Raw genomic sequence first — 13,669 nt, forward strand, 5'->3', positions numbered from 1 at the left:
CTGGGGGTTTACTGTTCCTTCTTAGAAGCTCTGTGCGGCACAGAACTTGAAGATTAAAATATTCGTCAAATGCATTTAATATTTCATCGAAGTTGGTTGAGGAGACACCAATGCACTACATAATGATTCCTTTGTTAGTACATTCACCTAGCCAGTATAAAAAGGTATGAATCTGGACTTCTTCTGATTTCTTACTGAGACCTGATATTCTCCAATAGTTTAAAGATTCCATTCTCCAGGGCACCCAATTTTTCATTAGGGTTGGCCCAGGGATGAGACTAAACTAATCTGGTAAGTTGCATTTTTGACCATGGTCATTTAATATTTTTCTGCAGTCACAGCTTTAAATATTGTTGCCTTTTTAAGAATGGCTCCACAGAAACCATTTTTTTCACTGCTTTTTTTGCAGTCTCAGCTTTAAATGTCATTGCCCTTTTAAGAATGATTGTGCAGTAACTGTTCATTTCTCTGCTCTTCTTTCCACGATTGTCGGGTTTTGGTGGGTTCTCTTGTGCCGTCTTTTTAACTCAACAAGAATGCTTCAAACAAGAAGTTTGGGTCATCTAAGGGGCTTTTAAATTGGAGAATTATGTTGGAAGGCAGATTCTTGCACTGCCTTTAGAGCTTAAAAAAATTTTCCCTGAAGCTTTTCCTGGATTTCAAGAGATCTCCTGCACTTGTTGGTTTTAGTGGGCTCCACAAAACAGCAATGGTGCACTTCTTGAAAAAGGTTTTCTTTAAGAATGACTGCTGGATTGGCTGCCTGCCAACTTCTTTTGTTCACTGGTTTACTTTTCCGAGTAATGGCAAGGTCGATTTCTAGCTTATGCTTGTTTTTTTTCTGACGTTCCAGAGATGTTTAATTAATTTTTCTCTCTTTTCCTGATGAGCTTGGAGGCCACATGTTGAGGCTTCGACTCGGGGACCAGGTTTTAGCAACAGGTTTCTTTCAAACTGCACTTCTGACACTAAATTAGTTAAAGGGTTCTCCGGATTTGCTGCAGCCTGGAATCTTAGAAGATTTAGCTCACCCTTGAAGGTTCTGTCGACTCTGCACTGTGAAGCTGGACTTCCAAAGAAGATTCAATGGAGCCATCAGCTGCAATAAAAATCTCTGCCTTCAGCTTCCAGGCCTTTTCTCTGGAGCGTTTTCTGGTATTTCTTTCTCTGCACTCTATGCTTCTTTTGGGAGCTTCTCTAAGGTGAGAAAGCTTTGTTGAAGCTTTTTTTAGTGTTCCAGAATTTCAGTTTGTTTCAGCGTTTTAGCAAAGCTGTGGGGTTTGATCCCCTTCTGCCACCATGTTGGGAAAGTGTTGGTTGCAGAGCAGTGTCTCTTAAAGAAGTCTTCATAGTCTTCCGTAGGTTAACTGTAAGTCTTTGTTAACAAGTACTTGCACATGTACAGTAAAGGGTGCAGGAGCTATTTCTTTGCTTAGGTCTTAATCCGTCTCTGCTGAGCACCGCACTGACCACTGGGTCTGGGTCTTGTGCCTTCTCACATCACTGTGTGGGTGGGACTGTACTCAGTTCCACATTAACCCTGTATGTGCCAGACCCTTATACTACATGGCTCACATATGGTCAAGCAGCAATTGAATCCACAGCCTTTGTGATTTTAAACTAGAAATGAAAACATTTTGGACAGCCAAGGGCTGATTAAGAATAGTCAGCATGGCTTTGTGCATGGTAGGTGATGTTTAATGAAACTTGTAGAGTTTTTCGAGGAGATTACCAAGAAAGTAGATGAAGGAAAGGCTGTGGATGTTGTCTACATGGACTCTAGTAAGGCCTTTGACAAGGTCCCACATGGGAGGTTAGTTCAGAAGGTTCAGACACTTGGTATCCATGGAGAGGTTGTAAACTGGATTCGAAATTGGCTGTGTGGGAGAAGACAGAGAGTGGTAGTGGATGATTGCTTCTCAGACTGGAAGCCTGTGACTAGTGGTGTGCCTCAGGGATCTGTGCTGGGGCCATTGTTTGTTGTCTATGTCAATGATTTGGATGATAATGTGGTAAATTGGATCAGCAAGTTTGCTGATGATATTAAGATTGGAGGTGTTGTGGACAGTGAGGAAGGCTTTGAAAGCTTGCAGAGGGATCTGGACCAATTGGAAAAATGGGCCAGAAAATGGCAGATGGAATTTAAGCAGAAAAGTGTGAGGTGTTGCACTTTGGAAGGACAAACCAAGGTAGGACATACACAGTAAATGGTAGAGCACTGAGGAGTGCGGAGGAACAAAGGGATCTAGGAGTTCAGATACATAATTCCCTGAAAGTGGCGTCACAGGTAGACAGAGTTGTAAAGAAAGCTTTTGGCACACTGGCCTTCTTAAATCAAAGTATTGAGTATAGGATAAAAACAAAAAATCTGCGGATGCTGGAAATCCAAAACAAAAACAGAATTACCTGGAAATTACTCCCCCAACTTAGTCTACTGCATTCGTTGCTCCCAATGTGGTCTCCTCTACATTGGAGAGACCAAACGTAAACTGGGCGACCGCTTTGCAGAACACCTGCGGTCTGTCCGCAAGAATGACCCAAACCTCCCTGTCGCTTGCCATTTTAACACTCTACCCTGCACTCTTGCCCACACGTCTGTCCTTGGCTTGCTGCATTGTTCCAGTGAAGCCCAACGCAAACTGGAGGAACAACACCTCATCTTCCGACTAGGGACTTTACAGCCTTCCGGACTGAATATTGAATTCAACAACTTTAGGTCGTGAGCTCCCTCCCCCATCCCCACCCCCTTTCTGTTTCCCCCTTCCCTTTTTTTCCAATAAGTTATAAAGATTTTCCTTTTCCCACCTATTTCCATTATATAATAAAAAAAAACCCCACTAGAGCTATACCTTGAGTGCCCTACCATCCATTCTTAATTAGCACATTCGTTTAGGTAATATCACCAACTTTAACTTTAACACCTATGTGTTCTATTGTACTATTGTCATTGACATCTTTTGATGATCTGCTTCTAACACTGCTTGTTTGTCCCTACAACCACACCCCCCCCCCTCCACCTCTCTGTCTCTCTATCTCTCTGCCCCCCACACACACACCTTAAACCAGCTTATATTTCAACTCTTTCTTGGACTCGAACTCAAGTTCTGTCGAAGGGTCATGAGGACTCGAAACGTCAACTCTTTTCTTCTCTGCCGATGCTGCCAGACCTGCTGAGTTTTTCCAGGTAATTCTGTTTTTGTATTGAGTATAGGAGTTGGGATGTTATGGTGAGGTTGTATAAGACATTGGTGAGGCCAACTTTGGAGTAATGTGTGCAGTTCTGGTCTCCTAACTACAGGAAGGATATCAGTAAGATTGAGAGAGTGCAGAGAAGATTTACTAGGATGTTGCCAGGTCTTCAGGAGTTGAGTTACAGGGAAACATTAAACAGTTTAGGACTTTATTCCTTGGAGCGTAGAAGAATGAGGGGAGATTTGATAGAAGTTTACAAAATTATGAGGGCTATAGACAGAGTAAATGCAAGTAGGCTCTTTCCACTTAGATTAGGAGAGATAAACACGAAAGGACATGGCTTTAGGGTGAAAGGGGAAAGGTTTAGGGGGAACATTAGGGGGAACTTCTTCACTCAAAGAGTGGTGAGAGTGTGGAACGAGCTACCATCTGACATGGTAAACGTGGGCTCACTCTTAAGTTCTAAGAATAAATCAGATAGATACATGGATGGGAGAGGTCTGGAGGGTTATGGACTGGGTGCAGGTCAATGGGACTAGCGGAATAATATTTTGGCACAGACTAGAAGGGCCGAGTGGCCTGTTTTTCTGTGCTGTAGTGTTCTATGGTTCCGTGGTTCTAAAAGAACATGGGGTGGAAATCTCCCCTATTTGCTACTTGCAGCCAAATCATAGAGGCGTTTTTACTTCACAATTTTACACTTTATCTCGCTTCAGGTAGCACAGAGAGGAAATCTTCCCCCACTCTTTTCTCAATGCAGATAAAGGCAATTTTCAGACGAATGTATCCATCCCTTAATTCTACTCTCACCATATCCCGCTCACTGTAAATCCGCAACCCCATTGATCTCCAGAACCAGCAAAATATCTTCTTAACTCATTTATACTGTCTGCTTCAATGATCGTTTGATTTGTAATATCAAATTATGGTCGTCTTATCATGTCCACGGACAGTCTATATATGGCCCAGCCAGAACTGGACACATTTTTGCACCTTGTTGTTGAATTCAGCAAGATCTGCAACAGTACAGGGTTCTTCTAGCGATAGGCATTGCAGGAGATGTTGCATAGTTCTCAAAACTTGAAACCTCTACCACCTAAAAGGACAAAGAAGAAATGTGTGGAAACACCACCAGGTGCAAGTTCCCCTCTAAGTCACACACTATCCAGACTTGGAACTATATCATCGTTTGTTCACTATGGCTGGGTCATAATCCTGGAACTCCCTCCCAAAAGCACTGGGTGTACCAAATGGACTGTAGTGGAATGGAGTGGCTCAAGAAGGTGGCTCACCACCCCCTTCTTAAGGGCAATTAGGGATGGGTAATAAATTCTGGCCTTGCCAGTGATGCTCACATTCCAAGTATGGGTAAAAAAAATAGCTTTTAATTGAAAAATACCCTCACTTGACCAGTCAAAACTGGAGAGTCAAGTGGGAATTCTATTGGCGATAAATTTATTTGTCATATATATATATATATATATATAAATACATTTGTCATTTAAATCTGTAGCTATGAGGTTGAGCACTTCTGTTAGTCCCACATGGCTTTGTCTTAGAACAGTAGTATCCATCCAGATAAGTGACATTTCATCAGCAGGTTTTGAATAACCATCAGCATCACTTCTTATGCTGGTTGGAGTTTGAAGGTACCAGATTTCGTCCCAGAAAATATTCCCCTTCTGTATTAGGAAAGTCATATTCCACTAAAATGAACCATGCTACTGGTAACTCTTAAGAAAAATCTTTTAAATAAAGTAGTGAAGATTCACCCAAGGTGAAACATGCCATTCAAAATAATTAGTGTATTTTGTTCATTTGGAAATATTTTTTCACTGGTATTCACATGAATCTGTTCATAATCAAAGCTAATTGAGCAGTATGAAAAAAATGTTTTGTGAGCTTTCCACATTAAATTATAGGAAATAGAAATTCTTAATTATAGTTTGCAAATTGCTATGTGCATCCATGTAGATTTGATGACATTACTTCAGTAAAATGAAAGAAAAAAGAACAAAAGAAAGGACGTGCCTTTATAAGATGCCTTTTATGACCTCAGGACACCCCAAAGCGCTTCACAGCCAATGAGATTTTTCTGAAGTGTAGTCGTTATTGTAATCAAGGAAATGCAGCAGCTAATTTATGCACAAAAAGATCCCATGAACAGCAATGAGATAATGATCAGATGTGGCATTTTAGTGATGCTCAGTGGGGAGTATACATCAGCCAAAGCACCAGGGAGAATATCACTGTTCTTTTTCAAGATTGTGGATTGTTTATGCCCACCCAAGAGTGCAGATGGGACCTCAGTTTAATGTCTCATCTGAAAGTGCACCTCTGACAGTGCAGCACCACACCAAAGTGTCAGCAAAGATTATGGGATGAGGTCTCTGGAGTGTGACTTGACCCATAAGCATTCTGACTCAGAGGTTATCCACTGAGCCACTGACTCCTTTATCCTGATGCACGAACATTATACAGGAGTGTATAATATTCCCTTTTGATGTTGATTTTAATATTCTTGTGTTCTTTTTTAATTGATCAGCTGGTATATAGGCAGAATCTCCAGGACATCAGCTGAAGAATTACTCCTGAAACAAGGATATGTCGGAGCTTTTCTATTACGAGAGAGTGAGAGTTCACCTGGCGAATTCTCCATATCAGTGAAGTAAGTAATGCAACAATTTATAATGTGAATCATCAACTAAGCTAATAATAATTACAAACCAACAGATTTTTCTTTTCTGTAGCTCTAATGGTGTGTGTCATGGAGTTCTCAGTTTGTTGTTGTGTTTTTGTTCTGCTGGGAGAGCTGGGGAAGAGATGAAGGTCCATAAAACAGGACACCATGCTTGAGAGAATGGGACAATCCCCAAACTAATGGTTTTGCAGATGATAACCTTGAGCTTTTTACTATATATAAATGCCTGCAAATTATCAGAGGAAGGGAAAATTAGGGAAAGGTAAGGAGCTTTGAGTTCTTTAAGAATGAGTTAGAGTAAAAGATGGAGTTTTGATTTTAACAGTGAGCATTATAAAAGAGTCATAGAATCAAACGTGCTGCACAGATGAGACAGACCTATCATGCTTGTGATGGCCCTTTGAAAGAGCTGCCCATTTAGATCAACTCCACTCCCACACTCACCTAGCTCTTTCCTCATTATCCTTCAAATCTTTCCTTTTCAAATATATATCCAATTCCAACAAAACATACCCAATGCATATTAAAAATGGAATATGGTGTTATTTGACAAACACATTAAATGAAACTGAACAAACTGCATGTTGCACTGTATGTTTATTTTGATGAATATGTGTGGCACCATCTTGGATTGAAATAGGATCTTCCACTAAGCCTTGTAAGCTAAGTCAATCTTCTGTAAGGAAGAGTAACCCACTTAGTTGTCATCTTATATGAAAACATAATTAGCTCTCTACTTTGTTTAAACTGACTTGTAATTTGAAACACAAATGTATCCCAAATTCAGCCTTGCACTGTGCTGAAGGGTGATTTGTAATATCAAATTATGGTCTTCTTCATATCGTGTCCATGGACAGTTTATACATGGCCCAGCCAGAACTGGACACACTTTTGCGCCTTGTTGTTGAATTCGGCAAGATCTGCAGGGTTCCTCTAGCGATAGGCATTGCAGGAGATGTTGCATAGTCTGTGGCTCAGTTCCACATTCACAAGTCGTTGGGCTGGTTGTATATCCCCATTTGCTTAATGACACCTTTGAACGACCTACACCAGTCCTAAGTCTGTTAAAGCACTTCCAGGTTGCCCAGTTGCAAATAGTTCCTGAGGGAAGGCTTTCATCCAGTAGAATTTCCATCACTGGGGGTTGTTCGAGACTGGCGAGCCGGTCTTTCCACAAGGCGATGTGGGCTTCAGATGGGGTTGATTGCAATGGAACAACACTGTTCATGAAGCTCTTCCTTGACCTTAGGCGGCTGGGTGTAGGTGTATGATCTTTTAGAGGGTGCCTCTCATCTGAAGTTTGATGGAGTTGCTCTTTCTTGCTGGCTACCATTCTTCTTATATCAGGGGGAGCGATACCCACCAGGATATATAGGCTGTTGGTGTATGTTGGTTTTAAATGACCTGTGATAAGTCAGCAGCTTGCATTCAGAACGGCATCCATCTTCTTAGCAGTGAGTAGATCTTTCCCATGCAGGGCAGGCGTATTTGGCAGTGGAATAGCAAAGAGCAAGTGCACTGGTTCATTTTATTAAATTATGGTAATAAGTCTATTGTCTCTTTACACAATCAAAGGAAGAAAGACTTGCATTTATATAGCACCTTTCATGACCTCAGGACATCTCAAAGCACTTTACGTCCAATGAATTATTTTTGAAGTGTAGTCACTGTTGTTATGTTGGAAATGTAGCAGTTAATTTGCACACAGCAGGATCCCACAAAGAGCAATGCTGTAATCCAAATTTAGAGGATGTTGACTGAGGAATAACTATTGGCCGGGACATCAGGGAGAACTTCTCTGCTGTTCTTCAAAATAGTGCCAGGTATCTTTTACACCCACCTGAGGGGGCAAGTGGGGCCTCACTCTAACATTTCATCCAAAAGACAGCATCTCCAACGATGCAACAGTCCACCAGGGTGTCAGCCTAGATCTTATGCTCATTTGGGGCCCAAACCAACAAACCTTCTGACTCAAAGATGAAACACTGAACCACAAGTGCTGCAAAACTGTTAACCCCTTGTTATTTCAGAGATATCTTTTAACAAGGCCTATGCAATTAAAAAAAACAGCAACTGATCTTATAAACTATGAACAGTTTCTCCAAAACCTTCCAGTATTAAAATGGGAGGGAGTGTCCTGCTGTGCAGGGTTAGTGGTGAGGAATTTTATGTCCAACCACACAGCGGTGCTATTGATTACCCTGGCTGCCACATTAACAGAGTGAGGTAATATGCTGTGTTTTGCTATAAACTGTAAAGGAAGTCGTTCAAACTTTTGTTTATCTCCATAACCATCTTGGCTTGCAGGTTCACAATCTGCTGAATTTTCAAACATTTTGACCGACTCTAAAGGTTTCGCTTTAAATCTCCAGAGATCTGCTGATAGTTTATGTAAAGTTACACCCATCCTCATCAGATGTCTAGTGCAGGTGCAGTTGGTGTGGTGAGTGTAATCTGTTGGGCTGAACGTTTATTTCAAACTCTTTAAGGTGCCACTGCCAACAGCAGGCATTCAGGAGCCCCACTGCCTGAAAGAAAGAACACATTTCCAATTAAGTAATAGTTCTCACAATCTTAAGATGTCCCAAAGTGTTTTACATGCATTGAATTACATAGAGTGTCTAACACAGAAACAGGCCATTTGGCCCCAGTTCATCCCAGCATCAACGCTTCATTTGAGTTTCCTCCCATCCTTCTTCTAACTTTATCAACATAACTGTCAATTCCCTTCTCCCTCAAATGCTAATCTAACTTCTCCTTAATTGTATCTCTACTATTCACCTCAACCACTGCCTGTGGTAATGAGCGCCACATTCCCGCCACTCTCTAGGTTAAAAATATTCTTACAGCCGATAAGTTATGTTTGAAGAGTAGTCATTGTTGTAATGTAGGGAATGTAACAATTTGCACACAGCAAGCTCCTACAAATGTGATAATGACCAGATGACCTTTCTTCTAATGGTGTTGGCTGAGGGATAATTATTGCCCGGAAAATAATGGGAAACTTCCTTCTTCTTCTTCAAAATAGCACTTTGGTACCCTGGGGTCCACCTGAGAGGGCTTAATGTCCCACCTGAAGGACTGCACCCCTGATAGTGCAGAACTCCCTCAGTACTGCACTGGAATGCCAACCTAGATTTTATGCTCAAGTTGCTGGAATGGTACCTGAACGAACAACCTGAAATGGTAACTTAAAGGAGACAAACGGAGAAAACGATGGGCCTCTCTCCATTACCACGGGGCGAGGGACCCATCAGCATGGAAGGAGAATGGCTTACATATCACAGCCTCTACTTGATTGAGCTCAGAGTATTAGCGCCAAGTGCCACGAGAGATATATTTCTCTCACGTCTTCATCATTGCTACATGAACATCGAGTTAAGTGTGGAGGAACAGAGGCACAGGATTGACTCACTATCAGTACGAACATACCTGCATTTTGACTGATGTTTGCAGTTCTGTGCATTGAGCACATTTTGCATGGCTGGAGGTGGTTTTGAGATTTGTAAATGGGCAGATAAATTCTTCAAACGTTCGCATGTGAAACTCATAGTTTTGCCTACGTACCGCTCAGTAAAGCCAATACTGGGTTTAATTCCAGATCTTTGTTAAGTTATGTGTGGGATAGTGCAGGACTGTTGTTGAATGAGATTTGAAATGCTCCATTCCAGTTGAATAGATATTGACTGTTTAGATTCACCCATCAACTGCCCACTTTTTCTATGAGTGTTTGGGCATGGGGCAGGATTTTTTGGGTCATCGGGCAGGTGCTGTGGGCGGGCCCAGGAGCAGCTGGTGGACGGGCCTGAGAGTGGCCGGGAACCGGACCACCCCCTGCGTCGCCCCACCTACTGCGATTTCATGCTGGTTGGCCAATTAATGGCTGGTCAGTGTGAAAGGCGCGCTAAAAGGCTCAGCGCTGCTGGGGTGGGGGGCGGGAGGAGAGCGAGCGCTGAAGTCTGCGTGGGCATGTGCGATGAAAGCTCCCTGAAGACAGAGGCTGCCTCAGGGAGCTGATGAATTTCAAAGCAAGAAATAGGGATGTAAAAATGCAAAAAAAAAATGTCCACACATCGGACTCACTCATCTAAACATGCAGATAATAAAAATTCTGCCCAAACATTTTCTTTTTAATTGATATTGGAAACCTCATTCTGCCCTTGGATGAGGTTTCCTCAAAAATCTGAAGGCCGTCTGGGTTGTAAGGTTGGATGGGCAGCAAAAAAATCACCACTAATTGAAACTTCAATAGCCTTAATAAGCCTCTTAATTGGCGGGCGCGCTGCTGACTCTCGTGTGCCGACCGAAATATTGCGCAAGTGTGCGATGATGTTGGGACACACCCAACATCATCGCATGCTATTTTACACCCGATCGGGTCAGGCGTGCGCCTACCCATGGGACATTAAATTCTGCCCCTGGTGACTCTTTTACATTTCAAGATTGGCACAGAGCGATCCCATGTAGACCTTCAGGCTCCCCCTGTTGGTTGGGTCTCCCACCTCTCACTGTGGCTCGGAATTGAAATTGGATTATTGACTGAAGCATAAGTTACACTTGGTTAAATTGCGGATAGAGCATGATGAAATAAAAGAGCAATGAGTTAAGTGGTTCAGTGCCTCAAACTCAGAGCCATTGCCTGAGCATCAACAGCGAGCACCTAACCCCGTGAGAGATGACACTCCACCACACCAGGGCACATAAGAAGGAAATTAATTCAGATAAAGGCATATATGATTGAATTAATTATTAATATAAGATTGGAAATTGCTGATGATCTGTAAGCCAGGCATAGATATTTGGTTCTTAAAAATGACATTTTTCCTTAACAGGAAGGAGTAAAAGCCCTTTTCATCTCTGGTTCTATCTCTCATGTAAATTTAATCTGAAATGCAAAAAAAACCTGACGTTTTGAGTTTAAATTATCCCCAGTCCTGATTAGATATCAAATTAAATACTGTGAGATTTACAGTCCTAAGTAATGGTGATTGGGTTTAAAAACTCTTGAGCCAGCTACAATGATATACTATTTGCTATTATACCAGACACTCTGCTTTATTCCACTTACACTGTGCTTAAATGCCTTTTGTAATACACATACTTTAATTAAAATGCTTATTGTTAATGAAAATGTAACTAAATAACATTTAGGTCCTGAAGATAATGAAAATTGTAATCTGGTACAGAAAAATTAAACTGATTACCAGAATGAGGATTGCATTGATAGTCTTCATATCACACAAATTAGTTCTTATAAAGCTAATGCGAAAAAGAAGACAACTGAACTGTTTCCTTCTGGTCTGAAGGTTGAACAAATTATCAAAAACAGTTCCTTGGTTTCACATAATTTACTGACTAACGCATCATTTGTTTTAGCTTTATGTTATTTATCTGTCTGTTTCATTAATTCAATGGTGGTGTTATGAATATCCAAATACCCCATTACCATTTAAAATGGCTTGGATTTTTGGCTAGTGGTAATGGTGAGACTAACAACACTCAGCATCATTGCAGAGCAAATCAGATAACAACTCTTAACATTGCACATACACATTTAAGCTTGGAACTCTGGGAGTATCTGCCAGAGATTCTCCTCTCCCCCATAGGCTGTGCTAATTCTAAGCCAATAGACTCAATGTTGAAACAACATGCTTGAATTTGAATGCTTATCTACTAAATTTTCACTGTAGATGCCAAAGAAGGTTAGGGCCAGTTGATCTGGGAGTAATTGGCTACTGTTAGCAGTGTGTTAAGTGATAATTACTTCAAAACAACCTCTCCAGTTCTGAAAATTTGATTTTAAAAGTGTGGAGTCGCATTCCTTCAGAAGTTAATTAGTGCTGGAGATTTTTTTTAAACTTCCTTTAAATTAAAATTAATTATTTTGTTTAAATTTTTTGGCTACCTCTTTTATCCCTGAATTCCATCTCACTTTCCCAATCTTTATTCTACTTCTTGTATATGAGTGAAATCTAATTTATACCTCCTGCTTTATATTTCCTGGCTTAAATACTGTGGATAGTTTTTCATGGGCTGATGGGGGCTGGAATAGAAGCAGGCAGGCATGTAATTTCATGCTGCCAGCCAGCATGCCAGTTTGCTGGCACCATCCTGCCTCCATGCCATTTTGCAGAGGGCTAGGTGGGAGATGGAGTGGCTACCTACCAATGAGTGGTGGATGGTTAGTTAAGCTCATTAACAGCCAATGAAGATCTTGGATCAGAGGCCTACCGGAATCCTTATGGATTTGGCAGCTTAGTAGCTGCCTGGAGGCATTCTCCTAATGGAAGACCAGGGGGCTAGCACTTCAGGATGCCTTTCAGGCCTCCCCCTTTTACCTGGCTGTAGCTACAGTTGTAGGCTTTCCTGTGGAGGCCTTGCCTCTCTACATTGGTGGTCAGGCAGCTGTGGCCAAATCTTATTGCTAAAGTTTTAAATGCACAAAGATGTTACCTCAAAACTATCCACAGTGTTTACCTCAAGATGGAGGTGTGCTCTCTCTTTCTTATCTGGAATCGCAAGCTGAAGCTTCCTCCATGCTGCAGCGCCTCCTCTTGGCACACCGCCCCCCAGATTTGAGAACCCACCCACCATCCTTAATTGGATGACGAATGCGCCCATTGGCCACTAATTAGTCAATTTGGGGAATAACGAGGTTGGATGACTGCTCCTGACATAGTGAGCGTTCGGGATCCCCATTTCACCCCAATATCCCACTCCAAAATGCAAATTCCAGCTCTTCAGACCCAATTTTAACTGTTTGAGAATGCTCTTCAAGTGAGCTAAGTTCTCACCCTATCAAACTGATTGGCTAAAAAGCCTCACTTGTCTTGCTTACAGACCCCATGGATATGCTGTATTATTATTAATTAGTGAATATTTCTCACAGGATTATGGGCTGAATTTTCCCCCGTCTGGGGTGAAATTGAAGGGCATGCACGCACAGGCGCGCTTCCGATCGGCGCCCCCGATCAGAGGCACGGCGCCATTTTATGTGGGCGAGCCATTTAAGGCCGGCCCAACGTGACATTTGCACAGAAGTGCTATGCGCTTCCTGGCGGGCGGGGGGGAGGAGGGTGGAATCCCAAAATTGAGAGTGCGCTCTTGCGCGCATGCGCACAAAAGGGCATGCTCATCTGCCTGAGGCTAAGTGCAGCCTCAGGGAGATTGGCTTTAAATGTCAAAAACCTAAAAGTAGAAAAATAAAATTTCCCTAACATATCCCCTCATGTAACAATGTCACATGAGTTGGGACATATCCATAATTTTCACAAAAACTTAATTTAAATTTGTAAAAAATCTTTATGAAACCTCATCCCGCCCGTGGATGAGATTTCATGCTTTCCCTAATTCGTGCCTGGGCTCCTGGAAATTCCAGCTCTTCAGGTCCTTTAATTACTTAATTGACCCTGTCAATGGCCTCAATTGGCCATTGACAGGCTGGCGAGCGCGCAGCTGATTTCGCTGCGCCCCCGCCTACCTGAAAACTTAAATGGGGCGCGGTGATGTTGGGAATTCCGCCTGACGTCACCTCGCGTCATTTTACGCGTCAGCGAGCGGGCCCTGCCCCCTGCTCGCTGACGCCTAAAATCCTGCCCTAGGAGTTCGGCTGTAAACTCTTAATTATTGCACATCTGATTGATTACAAGTAGGATGCCTACACCTATACCTTTTTCAGACAGGGGCAATGTTTCGCAGGCGGCTTTATTTTTGCAGTGATTGAAACAGCCCAACAGGTCTGATTGCCTTGCAAAACAGTGAAATCACCCTCTTTCC

At 42.2% G+C, this 13,669-nt stretch overlaps 1 protein-coding gene across 1 annotated transcript in view; it reads left to right on the top strand.

Moving 5' to 3' along the window:
• The window catches only part of LOC121287740 (GRB2-related adapter protein-like), a 54,987-nt gene that overhangs the window by 13,565 nt on the left and 27,753 nt on the right, over positions 1-13,669 (top strand). The window contains exon 3 of the mRNA XM_041205624.1: positions 5,738-5,860. Within this exon, the coding sequence (XP_041061558.1) occupies positions 5,738-5,860 (123 nt within the window). The remainder of the gene's footprint in view (positions 1-5,737; positions 5,861-13,669) is intronic.

Source organism: Carcharodon carcharias, chromosome 15 (genome assembly GCF_017639515.1).
Source record: "Carcharodon carcharias isolate sCarCar2 chromosome 15, sCarCar2.pri, whole genome shotgun sequence".
Taxonomy (NCBI): domain Eukaryota; kingdom Metazoa; phylum Chordata; class Chondrichthyes; order Lamniformes; family Lamnidae; genus Carcharodon; species Carcharodon carcharias.